Here is a 15,066-nt window from a genome sequence, read left to right as displayed (position 1 = left end):
ACCTCTGTCCCTCATCTTAAGTGACAGTACCTATAGACCTCTGTCCCTCATCTTAAGTGACAGTACCTATAGACCTCTGTCCCTCATCTTAAGTGACAGTACCTATAGACCTCTGTCCCTCATCTTAAGTGACAGTACCTATAGACCTCTGTCCCTCATCTTAAGTGACAGTACCTATAGACCTCTGTTCCTCATCTTAGGTGACATCACCTAGACCTCTGTTCCGTCATCTTAGGCTGGAGGAGGAGGCAGGAAGAGGAAGGAGCAATGTTCATACCATTGCTCTGACACTCATGACTGAACATGTGAAACACACAGTTTGGTGGCTTCCTTACTGTCCTTGAGTCCTCAGCCCTAAGCCTTTTGCATCTGTGAGAAGAATTCTCAGAGAACGATCTTTTCATATCTGAGGCTCTCAGCAAGCAGCACGAAATGAGGCTCAGGCAGTCTCATGTCCTGAAAGGTTGAACGAATGGAGTAAGGTAATATTTAGACAAACAACCAGAAACGGGGTCTGATGTTAGTCTTCTAGCCAGAATCTTCACCTCATTATCCGCATTTTCCAGCTGAGCTCTGCTTTCTTATGCCAGTTTATTATCATTATTAGCACGCTGGTCAGGGTGGCATGGCACAGTGTACATGCAGAGGTCAGGACAACTTTCTGCAGCAGTTTCAGGGGTCATGTGGTCAGACCTGAAGAGCCTGCATGAGGAGCATTCCCCACAGGCTCATGTAGCTGAACCTTCCATCTTTGGCGGGTGGTGGTGCTGTCTAGAGAGGCACAGTGCTGCTGGACAGGGACGTCACTGGGGGTGGGCTTGATGGTTTATAGCACCACCCCACTTTCTGTCCCAGGCACTTGCGGACACTAGTGACTGCCTTGGTGAGCGACAGTCTGATGGTCTCCTCTCTGTACGGCAGTCTCAGCCCTAAGCCTCTGCCTCTGAGGGAATCACTGAAGCTCCTGCCATTAGGGACTCTCTCTCTGGAAGCCTAAGGCAAAGCAAACTCCTCTCTGTGAGTGGCTGCTGTTCATAGCATTTCATTACAGCAACAAAAATAATATACATGGCAAGCATTTATTTCTACCCACTGAGCTATCTGCTTCCTGAGACTATGAGCATCAAGTGAGGAGAAACACACAAGACCCGAGATGCAGGGGCAATTTTTTTTAATACATTAATTTAAGAATAAAGTTTGGTGAGTTACAAAAGGAATATGTGCTTCTTGTTATGGTAAAAATTGTACACATACTGGGCATGGTTAGCCCATGCCTGTAGCCCCAGCGCCTCAGAGGTAGATACAGGAAGATCAAAAGTTCTCTATCACCCTTAACTACACAGTGAGTTCAATGCCAGTCTGAGCACTGGGTTTTTTTTTTTCTTTTTCTCAAAAAATACAAAATAAAAAATAAATAGCATTTCAAATTATGGGGAAGGAACAGATTCAGCCCATTTTGGCCCATGAGGCCTTTGCTTAAGTATGGATTAGAAGCTAGTGACTCTAGGAGGACAGTTGACCAGAAACCCCCCACAAAGGGGAAGGATGTCTGAGCTGGGACCCACTCCTCCCAGTAGGAAGTATGCTAACAGTTTCCTAACCCAGCAGGATGAGCTCCTGTTTTCAAAGGCCAGCATATCTGCTGATGTGCTGCAACAGATAGCCCACGGTAACCGCCTCCAAAAGATCCCCAAGAAAAAGGCCTGCCAGTACTTATGTACTGCTCTGCACAGTGCCTAAGATGCAGTGCTCAGTGCTTATATTACTATTATTATTACTATTATTATTTTATCTCTTTATAAAAAAATCACCAAAGCAGGCTAGAAAAGTCACAAAGACTAAGTAACTTTCTTGTCCTAAAAGTGTACCTACTGCTGGGCGTGGTGGCGCACGCCTTTAATCCCAGCACTCGGGAGGCAGAGGCAGGTGGATTTCTGAGTTCGAGGCCAGCCTGGTCTACAAAGTGAGTTCCAGGACAGCCAGAGCTATACAGAGAAACCCTGTCTCCAAAAAAAAAAAAAAAAAAGTCTACCTACTACAACTCAAAGAAAAGTTATGAAAAGCGTAGTAACGGCCAGGGCTGGAGCTGTGGCTCTGTAGCACACCAGTGCATTAGTACACACAAAGTCCAATCCTCGGCACCAAAACAACGATAATTCAAGTAAAATCACACTCTACGAGGGTACCTCTGAAAATCAATGGAGAGACTATGTCAAGTGTGCAGAGGGCTTTCATGACACAATGGTGATAAAAATAAATGCACAACCTACACAAAGCAGAATCAAATGGCTAAGATGACAGCACACTCCAAGCTGCCCATGAGCATGCTTACATGAATACAAGTTCTTTTTACTGACGGGCCCACAGAGAGACAAATCACCAAGAAAACAACATCATGAGAGAGTGGGAATTTCACTGGACTAACACGGGGATCCCTACCTACGTGGTCAGCATCCCTAAAGGGCATTGGCGGGGCGGGGGGGGGGGGGGACAACCATGCAACCCAAATCCTACCCGCCTGTTCTCCTCTCTACCACTGAGTTCCCTAGCCTGCCTCCCACACTCTTCCCCTTTGCTTCTATTGGCTGTCCTGGATGCTGAGTCTCTTAACAATGTCTTTTTCCAGAGGAAATAAAAAGGAAATGTAAATAGTATTTAAGTGAGGCAGGCCTTAAACTCTGGAGTCCAATCTACTGACACCCAACCCATCCGCCAGGAGCCCTAATCCACAAGCTGGCATCATAGCTCTTAAATCTGCAAAGGCAAGACCCAGGTCACATCCCTGAACTAAATACAACTCACTTTGCCATGCTTCTGCCTGGGCTTTAGGCTCATTTCTTAACCTAGAATTTTGGTTTGCAGTGAGACTCTAAGAACTTGGTAACCTGGTAAGAACTTGGGCCCTAAGCCTCCATACCTAGGATGCCTTCAACTGTGCAAAGTAAGCAATTAGGACTAGAACCCAAATGTGGTGAATTAATGAAACCTCTTCCAAGCCCCTAAATATACTTTCTAATTAAAATAAGCCTTGTTTTACAACCCAGGTTAAATGGATTAAAAGATTAAGGACAAGAGAAAAAGCATTTTCTCCATCTCTCACAGTTCTGCCTCCAACCTTGCAGACCTCTAATGACTAGAGTAGGTGCTGTGAAGGCACTTAATTACCCAGGAATTATGCCACCCCACCCGGAACCAATTTCAGGATCAGAGATCAGCTTCTCCCCAAACACAAAGCTGCTAATTAAGTTACATGAAAGTCCAACTAACAGGCAATTTGGATGTGGCATTTGTCCACCTGAAAACAGACTTCCATACGAAGTACTTAAAACTCTCAATAGCAGCTATTCCCTGTGGACAGCACTGTAACACCCTTGGGTAATTGTCATTTAAATGCATGAAAGTGGAGACTCACCTCTAGGATTCAACCTTTTCCAGGAAACAATAAAAGGACCCTCTGCCAAACAAGCAAAGGCCCACAGGATCTATGTGGGCTCTAGGTAGGTAAAGAGCAAGTCAGCTAACCCTGAACTCAAACCATGCTTCTTTAATTAGAATTCTGAAAGATGAGACCACAGAAAAGGCTGTGGGTTGTGTATGCCGAGGAGTGGGCTGATAAATGCCTAAACCTTCCCTCTTAATTTCTCAGAGTTAACACCACACACACACATACACACACACACAGAGTTGTTCAGCGCTCACAATCTGTTGTCATTTTCTTTGCATAAGCTTCAACAGATACACAAAGGAAGAATTCAGAAAGAAGATCCACTCACTTTTTGCCTAGAAAATGCTCAGGAGTGCCTGCCCAGCTGAAGTGGAGCCATACAACCTGCCTGTGACTGAGCACAAGCCAGGACCAAACAATTATTTCCTGTGAGCTCCGGAGTATGGGGGGAGGGACGGAGGGAGGGAGGGAGGGAGGGAGGGAGGGAGGGAGGGAGGGAGGGAGGGAGGGATGGGGAACAGAAGGCAAGGCAAGTGGATACTCACAAAGTCTTATAAGTTATCCCTGGCTACGAGTTAAACTGTGTGGTCATCCTGCCAAAACAACAGACATGAGGGGATACAGGCAGAGAGCATAGCAATGCAGCTGCCAGCCAGCTGATGCCAAGAAGGACCCCTGCATGTCTCAGAAGGAGCACCAGCACCCTGTCAGCACCTGCACCAAGCCTCTGATCGCCAGACCTGGACAGCATACATTTCTACTGTTCTAAGCACCAGTTTGTGGTACTTCCTGACATCAGTCCTAGAAAATTAACACGGCACACTTGAGCTCAGTTCCCTTTCTTTCTCCCCTACTCTATTCGCCCCCCTCATCTGGCAAATGTCCCTACAGTAGCACAGAGGAACCTCAGGGAATTCCCAGTCTATATAGCTTAGCTGGGGAGTCCCCTCTCCCATATAACTACACATGATAAGCCTTTGTCTCAATGTTATTGCTTCTCTGTGGCTCCCAGCTGCCTCCTCTGGGCCCCAGCCTGCCCCAGTACCATCCAAGTTCCTGACACTCTGAGTCACTGGGTGGGGCTGGGGGAGGAGGGAGACACAGATGTGGGAATACATTAGTCCCTGTAGTGTGAATGGTTCCTGTATTGATTTGACCCACCCCAGTTTCTTAGAGTTCTTAGAACACCTCCAACATTTACCTAATACACCCCAACATTCTCCCTGCCGCATTGCTTCTTTCGTACACACAGCCTGAACTTTGCCACATGTCATAGCAGACAGCCTGGGCATACACATTGCCCTAGATTTTGAGGAGCCACTCCCACTCAATAACTGAGCCTTTTTCTGTTATCAGGCCAATGTTTTCTACCAGATACCCTTCCTTTATAACAAACAGACTGCTTGAGAAAGGTTCTCAGTTCTCAGCTGGAAGCTACCATGCCAGAGCCTAACCCACTTGTTCACCAGTATGCCAAGGCATGCTGAACACCAGGCTCACACTGGCACAACTGGATACCATATGAAAAGAATATGAAAGCATGCTTGGTCTGCTAAACCCTGAGCCAGTGATGACAGGCAAGACTGAGTAACAACCTCTATCTCCCAATTTCTACCTACTGTTTGACCCTACGAGATCACCTCTGCTTCTCATTATTTAATCGTCAACAAAAGTAATTTTGAAATGCGATCTCTTAGATGTCTCACCCTGGACCAACACTCTTCAAGCTGGAGCCTGCATCAGACTCACCCAGAGGGCTCCTTAGCACAGACAGCTGGGCCTCTCCCCTGGAGCTTCTGACTCAGTAGACCTGGGTGGGGTCTGAGAACTCAGCTGGCTGACAAGTTCCCAGGTAAAGCTGAGTCTGCAGGAAGGTCTACCCTCAAGAAGCACTGCCTTGGGTGGTTCGCTCCACACTTGGCCCCGGTCCCTCCCTTGTAAGGCTGTGATGCTACTGGCTTCTCACTGTCCAGCCCCTGCTCTCACTTGGGCAGAGCCCTGATTGTGGTACTGACCACAACCCCCTTGTGACTAAACCCTGCTTTGAGGTTAATCATTCCGCTTCCCCACTCCCTAGGCCAGTGAGGGTGACCTGGAGATGCAAGGGGTGCCTAGGGATGCTACTGAGAAAGAGGCACCAGACAGGGGTTGTTTTAACCCGCCCTTCTGTACGAGGCCTGCAGATAGGAGCCCACTGAGCACAGCAAAACAAGCAGGTAGAAAGAAACCCGCTGAGTGAACAACACCGGAGCCACCCTGCCCCTGGCAGCTGGTTAGGTGACAAAATGCTTTCTTCATTGTTAGAGCTGGCTGAGTCAGGGTTTTCTGTTCCTTACTGTTGAAAATAATCACTAGGCTAAAAAGCAAGCCAACAGACAACTCATCTTCTCTCTCACACCACGGCGGTTTGCAAAGTCCTCGTGTACTACTAAGCCATGTTTAAATTTTCCAGATTATTCAAGGACACAGCAGAACATCCATGGAGGGTTAAAATTGAGCAAAAGTATAAAATTAAAGTTCAGAACCAACCGAATATTAAAAGATCCAACTCTGGGATAATCTGAAGAGCCAGGCTCGTATTTTCCAGGGGTTTTCCTAAGAACTATCTAAAGAACTGAAGTGCATCCACAACTCAATCCTGGACACAGCTTTGTCCCACAGGGGCACACTGTCAGTATATCCAAGGGGGAAAATGGTTTCTAACCTATCTTCCTTTGCATTCAACACCAGGGTAGACCGGTGTACACAGAGAGAGGCCTCTTGTGTGACATTTGTGCATCATGTCTGTCCTCTGCTTCCACAGACCTGTTACCTTATTTTAGGATTAGGAACAACTTTTCTCATCTACAAAATAAGAAGAATTATTACCACATATCCACCTGCCTATCTATGGATAATCCATTTGAGAATAATCTGTAAACCACATAGTACAGTACCACGGCAATTATTTAAATCCGATTTTAATGGACTAACTGAATTTAGTTTTAGTTTTTAGCCTTTTGTTTTGTTTCTTGAAGATTAATCATCAGCCCAGAAGACTTCATCAACATTCCTACTGCACACATCTGTCTTAGCTATCCCTGGACAGCTGCTTAGATGGCAATGCAGGTAGCATTCACAGCTGAGTAGATAGTGTGGGAGGAATGACATGAGTTATCTTCTATGCATACTGCATGTGGTCAGCCTAGAACCACACATGATGGCCACACTTCACGAACGCCCTGCAAATGTAGTGCTGGGTATCTCAGAGCATCTCACAGGGCAGACCTGCTGCCTGTAGGAGAATGGCCTGGCAGAAGCACGTCACTCAAAGTCACTCCCTGAACAAAACAGAGTTGAGAGAGATGAAAAGTAGGAAAGCTCTCTGGACCTGTTTCTCTATCTGAGGAAGGCTTACCTTAGACAAGAGAACACCAAAAGCACATAAGGCTGCCTTCTGGAGAACAGGAATAATCTTTAAATAACTGGTAATTCCCAACAATTTGTTCTTAGTCCTATGAGTACGGGTGTTTTGTTTACATGTCTGTACACGAGTGTGTGCCTGGTACCCCGGCCTGGGGTCCACTGGAACTGGACTTGAAGATGCTCATAAGCTCATATGGGGGCTGGGAATCAAACCCAGGTCCTATGGAGGAACAGGCAGAGTTCCTAACTCCAGCATCTGTGAAATACCGTCTAGACCATAGCAATTATTTGTAACAACATTCTTTTCCTATGGCGTGTGTTGGGGGTGGGGTGGCCAGACACTATTGCTCTCAGATTTCGCATGTGCAAAACCCTTAACAGCAAACTAATAATTTGATGACAACTCATTTAAAAGAGTAACGAGCTCTCAGGAGACCCCATTATCTTAATGTTGGTGTTCCCAGACAGAGAATACTGCCTTGGGAAATTATTTTAAGTATGAAAATCCCAGGCTGTGCTACTATCTTAAGCAACAAGAAGCATGGAACACCTTTGCAGAATTAATCAGTGCTGCCGCTGTGATGTCAGTGGGGCCCGCTGGTACACCATGTAGAACAATTCAAATCACAATACCCTCCGCCTAACAGCAACCTCACACCATCAAAGCGTCCATCAGTTCAGCCCTCTGTAGAGCTGTGATTTTCCAGAGACATTGAAATCTGGGTTTCCACCGCTTACCAATAACCCTTGTCTCCCTTACTCACGGTTGTCCCTTAGCTCTTGCCTCAGTTCTCTTCTCAAAGCCTTTCCTATGTAGGCTTCAGTCCCAAGGGTTTGTCTGCCTGGGCTGTGCCTCTGCCTGGCTCTCGTTGCAGAAGACCCATCTACTAACTGGGCCCCATGAAGAGATTCTGCAACTGAACACTACATCCTGTAGCAATAAATAACCAGCCAGCCTCAGAGGCGCAAGCGGAGCCTTTTAGTTCTGAGCTAAATCACTGCTCGAAAGGTAGCCCATCTGGAGGCAGGGCAGCATGGCTCCCACGGGACCTGACTGACCACTCACCACTTTCATACAATGCCAAACTCTCCTGCTGCTCCTTCAGGAGCCACTGACACTAATGAAGGGGCTTGCCTATTTTTATTACAGAATAACACTTGACAATTCTTGGAGGATTAAAAAATTATGTGATATGGCACTACTGAAGGTTCAACTACTCAGTATAAACTCGCAAATAAACACAAAACTAGCCACTGCAACAGTCTATAGAAAGATGTATTTAAATAGCTAGAAACAGCAAGTGAAAGGCTAATTCCAGTAGACGTGATTTTTAATTTCAATTAAAGATAATAACTATATAAATGAGTAAAACTTTGCTAAAAATTTCACAACATGAATTTTTAAAATATTTTTGAAGGTTTTTGTGATTATAGAACAGTTCTAATATACACCACGAAGCGTGTTAAGCCTATATTGTATATTAAGAAAACATAAACTACAAGACTGATTACAAAGAAAACCCTCATGTTAAAGCCATGAAGACCATGTCGAAATTCATTCACTTTGCAGCATTCCCTGTGCCCCAGCCTCGTGTAAGGCACGGAGGACCTTTACACTGACAGAGACCTGATGGACAGCTCCCTGAACCATTTGACAACTGCAGCGGCTCACTGTGAAGCCACAACCGCTAACACGGGTACTAAAGCTGTAGTTTTGCCAGCAATGACTGACTTAGTCTTGGATATGGAGAACACGTTAAACACAGTACTTGAGTTAAAAGACTGATGTTCAAAAGCATGCTCTTGTAGTATAGAATCTAGCAGCTTTTCAAGTTACTGAGTCTGGAACTGAGCAATCAACAGGAGGAGTATTCAGTTGGCCCCTGGGTACCACAAAACGCAGTTTCCACAAGGAGCCAGCACCCTGTGTTAACACTAATGTCAGAGTGCTATACGCAGCACCATTCAGGGACGTAGCCAGAGTAAAGGGAGGGAGGAAGGGAGGATGAGGCAGAGAGGACACACCGCCATGTGGCTGGAGAGAAATGAGAATGTGGGGAAAGACCCTGAACCACAAGTGACCTTCTGTGCCTGTGCCATGCTTGGGAGTCAGTAATGTGGCCCCAAAACAGGCTGATGTCAAGAGGAAGGACTCGACACATCACTGGGATGGGAACATGAAGACCTGGCTGAAGAGGGGCAGAAGGCTCTGAAGCTGTGCCCCACATCAAAGGCTGCTGATCCTGAGAGGGTATGAAAAGAGCGAACAGACGGACCCGCCCGCCCGTCCTCCCTCTCTCCCTCCCCCTGTACCTTGCTGTATAGAGCATGCTAACAATAGTATTAGACCAGTGTGCATGCTCTTTTCACCCAGAGCTTGAAGCTGAAGGAAGAGCCCAAGAAAGAGCCCAGGAGCTCAGTTCAGGACATATTAGCTTTAAAGCAGCTAAGATAACAGAAAGGTATCGGTGCACACTGAGACCTCTAAGCAGAAGGTGCAATCTGTTTTCCATATATACATATACATGCATACACACACACACACACACACACACACACGTATATATACACGTATATATCACAACAAAATAAAGGTTAAGTGGCTGGGGTGCACCTTAGTGACAAGGTGCAGGGAGCAAGAGAGAAGAACTGCAAAAGGACAGGAAAGCTGTCAAAGAAGGATGACAGGAATGTCCTCAATGGGCCCCAGGCGCCAAGTAAGACCCTATCAAAAGATGAACTTTCTGAAGGCAAGCAGAGTAGTGAAAAGCAGCTCCCTTCCCAGCAGGCCTGGAGCCGAGGGATCCCCTGTAGACTCAATGGAAACTTCCCTCAAGATTTGTGGCTTCTGCCAACAACTGGACCCTCAGCTGCTGAAAGGTCACCAGTGTCTTGTGGTTTTCCAGCTCCCAGGATCTGCCATTAACTGACTGGCTTTAAGATGCTTCAGCACCATGTTCGCTGCTGCTCCTAGGCCAATAAAAATACATCCTAAAAATCAAAAGGGACTCAGTCTAGAGCTCAGGAGTAGAGCCCAGGCTGGGGTTCTATGCTCAGCATGGTACAAATTATCACCAACAGAGACCCTTCCACACACACTGTCCCTAGCCAGGCAGTGTTTGTGATTTCTATAATTCTTTTTAAAGCTAAAATAACAACATTATTCATTCCTCAGCAATTCTTAAAACTTTTCAGATCCTATCAAATACTACTGTGCTCCAAAAAGGCTCATCAAAGAGATGTGTACCAGGGAGCCAGGCCGGCCTCCCAGCGCGCCTTCACTCAAGCAAGGGCTGGACCTGCTCTGGTTCGCTCGCTCTCATCATCTCCCAAAGCAATCTTTCTTTCTTGGCAAAGTAGATTGCTGCTGCTATCTGAGAACACCCAGGGGAGGAGGAGGGCTGGGGAGGAGGAAGGTAGAGAGTTTTCAAATAGTGCACTCCTGGCTCCCAACCAAACACAATTACAGAGCTTCCACAGAAGATGAAGTCAAGATAACACAAACAAAATTGTCACCAAGGCCAATTACACTGACAGCTTCCTCGACTGGAGAGTGAGGTAACAGGCAAGCTGCTCTGGAGGCCTCACGACCTGGTCAGGCCTCACCTCAAGCAGCCTTGGCGGTGCATCTCTAGTGCTCCAGGGCAGTACCAACCATGCTTTCCCATAAAGCAGACTGTTTCACGGTCAAGATTATTTCTCTAGTCTCAGGTTGTTATAGTGGTAGCTGCTCTAGGACATCAAGGCAGAAACACATGGTTTTGTTGAACTGATAAAGGCAGCTCAATTGGCTTCAAGTCCATCTATCATTAAAAGTTGGTATTATGGTGCAGCTCATTAAATTATTTTTTTAAAAAGGCTATTGAAAGGCATAAAGAGATTCTAATGACTTCATAATAAGATTAACAATAATGACATGAAAGCAGAAGGGAACCCTAGTGCTGGGCTGTACCCAGAGCATGAATACTCACATGAAGTACTAGATACATAAACAAGAAGAAGCAAATCTACACAGAAAGAATTCCAAACAATTTGCAATGATGCACCAGAATTCTATGCAGTAAATTTGCCTCATAGAATATGGAATGAGAAGAGGCGGGGAGAAGAACTCACAGCAGGGAACCCTGACAGACAGCAAGACCAACCCAGAATCGAAGCAGAAAGTGGCACTGCCACATCCCCTCCCAAGCTGTGACAGGGTGGCAAGACATCTTGTCTTCATGGCCTTCCTCCTGACACCCTAGGGGACTCAGCCATGAGAAAAATCAGCAGACAAACTGAAATTCAAGGACATTATACAAACTACCTAACCCCCTCAAAAGGTCATCAGAACTGGAGAAGCAGCTCCGACAAACTGAGAAACAACTATGCCCAAGAAGGTACTAAAACTTCACGAGGGATCCCGGGACCCAAAGCCCATGAGCCCAAGGTCAGACTCAAAAGCAGGGGCCCTTAGCAGGCGAGGAACGTTGGATTAGCTGATTAGCACACAGCATACAAATCCATACACTGATGTAAGCGGTGAGCAGCATACTCGCTGAATTCCCACTGAGAACTCAGGCAGGCTGCAGATGCCTCAGCCCCGCAAAGGAAACACTAACGACATTCAAACAAAGTCCAGAACCTGGGTCAGAGTAAGAGACCAGTGTTGGCTTCAAGGCGACAAATGTACCAGAATACTAGAAAACCTTAGCAGTGCCAACAGGGCATCCTGCGTGACAATTATGCAAGCCCTCTCTCTGTATCTCTGTGCCTTTTGTATAAATCTTCATCTATTCTAAAGCAAGTCTTGGTGCATTTAGGGTTTGACTTTGGTTTTAAAAGATGTGGTCCTATGTAGTTCTGGAGGGCCTCACACTGAGAATGTAGCCAAGGATGCCCTTGAACTCCTGGTCCTCCTGTTTCTATCTCCTAAGTGCTCAGGTTATAGGCAAATGCTACCAGGTCTAATTCAAACATTTATTTTTAGAGTCACAAGATATGAAACTGGAGTGAAGAAGTTTTAAAAAACAACTGAGCAATAACAACTTTGCAGTAGGTCACCAATGAGCAGTTCATACATGGGTCGGTGACTATTTACCCATCACACAGCACGGCACTGAGGTAATTCTTACAACTCCAGAATCTGCATTTCTAGAAATGGACACAAAGAAGGCCCTCTACGAGGAGCATCCCCGCCCCCCATGTCATATTATAATCTTCACAAACCAGGAACAATCCCTAAAAGCTGGAAGGAAGGAAGGAAGGAAGGGAGGGAGGGAGGGAGGGAGGGAGGGAAGGAAGGAAGGAAGGAAGGAAGGAAGGAAGGAAGGAAGGAAGGAAGGAAGGAAGGAAGGAAGTCAGAAAGTAGGTTAAAAGCAAAGCGGAGACAAAATAACAGCAAAATCCTGGACTGACGGCCACCAGCAGCATGAGGTACCGTCAGGCGGATGCAACAGCAAACCTTGGCTACGGAGGCGCAAGGCTGACACTGAAGGGGAAGGTGCTCTGAGGGGACAGAGAAGTTCTAAATCTCTGATGCTTGTACAACTGGGAACAGGCTAAAACATGAGTAAACAGGATGGTACGTGAATTATAGCTCGAAAAAGTCACCACCAGGCAGGGTGTGTAGCAACCATTCTTTCTGGTTTGTTTTTGCTTTGTTTTAAGACAGAGTCCTCTTTCTAGGTAGCCCTGGCTGGCCTTGAACTCACAGAGACTGGCTTGCCTCTGGCTCCCAAGTGCTAGGAGGCAGCAAACATAATTTTTTTAATGAAATAAATGACATAGAAAATGGATTTGACCTCTCTGTATTCTAGAATATCTCAATGCGAATAAACTATGCCATTCATGGAAAGAGGAGAAAAAGACACAACAAAAGCTGGAGTAAAATATAAGCGCTGGAGGTGGGACTGGTTTACTAACACTCCGCTTTACTCTCTATAAGCAAATCTACAGACTACACACACCTCATGCATGCACATACTGACATAGCCACACACGTGCCATCTAATGCCTTTAAGTTGATAGAAACCTGACAAAGGGGCTTGTGAAATGGCTCAGCAGGTAACAGCATCACTTTTATTCACGACAACCAGAGTTCAGTCCCCAGGCCCCTCACGGTGGTGGGAGAGAGCCCACTCTCTCAAGCTGACCTCTAATCTCTCCATACACACCATGGTGATGGGCACATGCTGTCTGTCTCATGCACCAGTAAGAGAATAAATGTGACCTGAAAAAAGAAAACTGACAGAAAGAGACTGCCCTGAACTGTGTGTGATGGTGTGCACATCTGACCCCAGCACCTTAGCACCACCTCAGCACCTCAGCACCCAGAGTGCAGAGACTTCGGAAGTTCAAGGCCAGCTACGGAACAAGTTCTAAACTGCCCAGGCTACAGAAGACCCTGTTTCCAAATGTAGGGGAAAAAAAAATGCTATTTCTCATTAAGAAGAAAAAGGTAGTATGTAACATGCACAAGGCCCATGGTTTGATCTCCAGCAATACACCAAACTAAATAAACAAATAAAAATTAGAAAAAAAAACAAACTGGTAGGGAAAAGAACTTAATTCAGCTCTTTTTTTTAAAGACATCGAGACAGGGTTTCTCTGTGTAGCCCTAGCTGTCCTGGAACTAGCTCCACGAACCAGACTGACCTCAAACTCAAGAGATCCTCCTGCCTCTGTCTCCCTAGTGCTGGGATTAAAGGTGTGCACCACCACCACCAGGCTACTAATTCAGCATACTTATTACTGACTGCCACCCTCCCTACAAGGCAATACAGGCCATGCTTGCTGTGTTATGTTCAGCACCATGCAGAGTGTGACCTCAACAGATGTTTCTGAACAAGAGGGAAGGCCTAAGTCCACCATGGGAAAAAGCAAGGCTGTGCAGTAAACCAGAGAGTACTGCCAACAGCTTTCTGCATCATTTTAAAGCCAAATCAGATTAACAATTAAAGAGTGTAGACTACACAGCAGTCAAAGAGAAAGGAACATTAGAGATGGTATTAAGCACACACACAGACACATATGTAGACTTCAGATGTCTGGCCCGCAATGCCCTTGCTTTCCTTACCTCTGTTCTTGAGAAGGCTCCTCCATATCCTCTTCAGAATCGCCCTGTAGTAAGAGAACATCCATTAATAGCCGTTTCAAAGAAACACAGTCACCAAAAGTGTCGTGATGAGCTGCAGCGAATGCCTACGAGTGACTGGCACAACAGGCACCAGAGCTTTATGACGCTGCTGTACCGGGGGCTGCCGAGATGAGCCAGTGCTTAAAAATGCTTACTGTTCTTCCAGAGGGCCCAGGTTGGCTTCCCAGTACCCACGCCAGGCAACCCACAAGCACCTGTAGCTCTACCCTCTGGGGATTAAATGCCCACTCCTGGCCTCTGTGGGCACCACACATACATCTACATACTCATACTCACATATAGACACACAGACACAAATAAAAATAAAATCCTTTGCTTGAAAAGGATGTTATAATGGCAATCTAAAGCCATAAACTGAGAAGTGGTCTCTTAGACACTCACGTTAAGTAAATAACCTTCTGCTTTAAAAACACCACCCACGCATGATTTCAAAACAACTTCGATATCATAGCAAGAGCCTCTTTTAACATTTTAAATTGAATCATAGAAGATATAGTTGGATGCTATAGCCCCCAAGTGCAGAAAGCATATTGTTTAGCTGGACATAGTGGTGTACCCCCCCCCTTTAGTCATAGTACGAGGGGCCTAAGCTGGTACAGAATGGTACACATAGTGAATTTGAGGTCAGCAAGACTGCATAGTGAGACCCTGTCTCCAAAAATAAATAAATAGCAATTTAAATTTTAAGAAGACATTGTTTAGCTCAGAATTCTATTAATGAATATGTTATACTTGACAGCAATAAAAAGGCTGCTAATTTTGTAAACTAAGTAACCACCACCTTAAAAGCTCTTCCACGTATGTCAGGAGGAAAGGCAACTGAAACAGCAGCAGGGTAGAGATGTAACAAAGCCAAGTCCAGTTAGGCACCCACGGTGCCCAGACCAGGTACAGCCCAAGTGGCATGGCCCTTCCTCATAGTTTCCAGGCTCCTGACTCACCAGCTGGCCATTTCTGGCCCCTCTACTCCAGGGACAGCTGACCGTCTGGCCTCTCCTGTCTCTTCCCAGGGTCCTCTGCACTTTAACTTCAGCATGTTAGAGTCTGGAGGGATGGCTCAGTAATTAAGAACCATAAC

The 15,066-nt window shown here is 46.0% G+C and overlaps 1 protein-coding gene across 2 annotated transcripts in view; it reads right to left on the bottom strand.

Annotated features, from left to right (window-relative positions):
- Positions 1–15,066, bottom strand: part of Tmem131l (transmembrane 131 like) — a 142,224-nt gene that overhangs the window by 119,846 nt on the left and 7,312 nt on the right. For both annotated transcript variants that reach the window (XM_021157333.2, XM_085835807.1), the window contains exon 3: positions 13,908–13,951. In XM_021157333.2, coding sequence (XP_021012992.1) covers positions 13,908–13,951 — 44 coding nt within the window. The remainder of the gene's footprint in view (positions 1–13,907; positions 13,952–15,066) is intronic.

This window comes from Mus caroli, unplaced genomic scaffold (assembly GCF_978045245.1).
Source record: "Mus caroli unplaced genomic scaffold, Mus_caroli_1 scaffold_3, whole genome shotgun sequence".
Taxonomy (NCBI): Eukaryota; Metazoa; Chordata; class Mammalia; order Rodentia; family Muridae; genus Mus; species Mus caroli.
The sequence above is the reverse complement of the archived record's forward strand: the minus strand, read 5'-3'. Positions and strand labels throughout refer to the sequence as shown.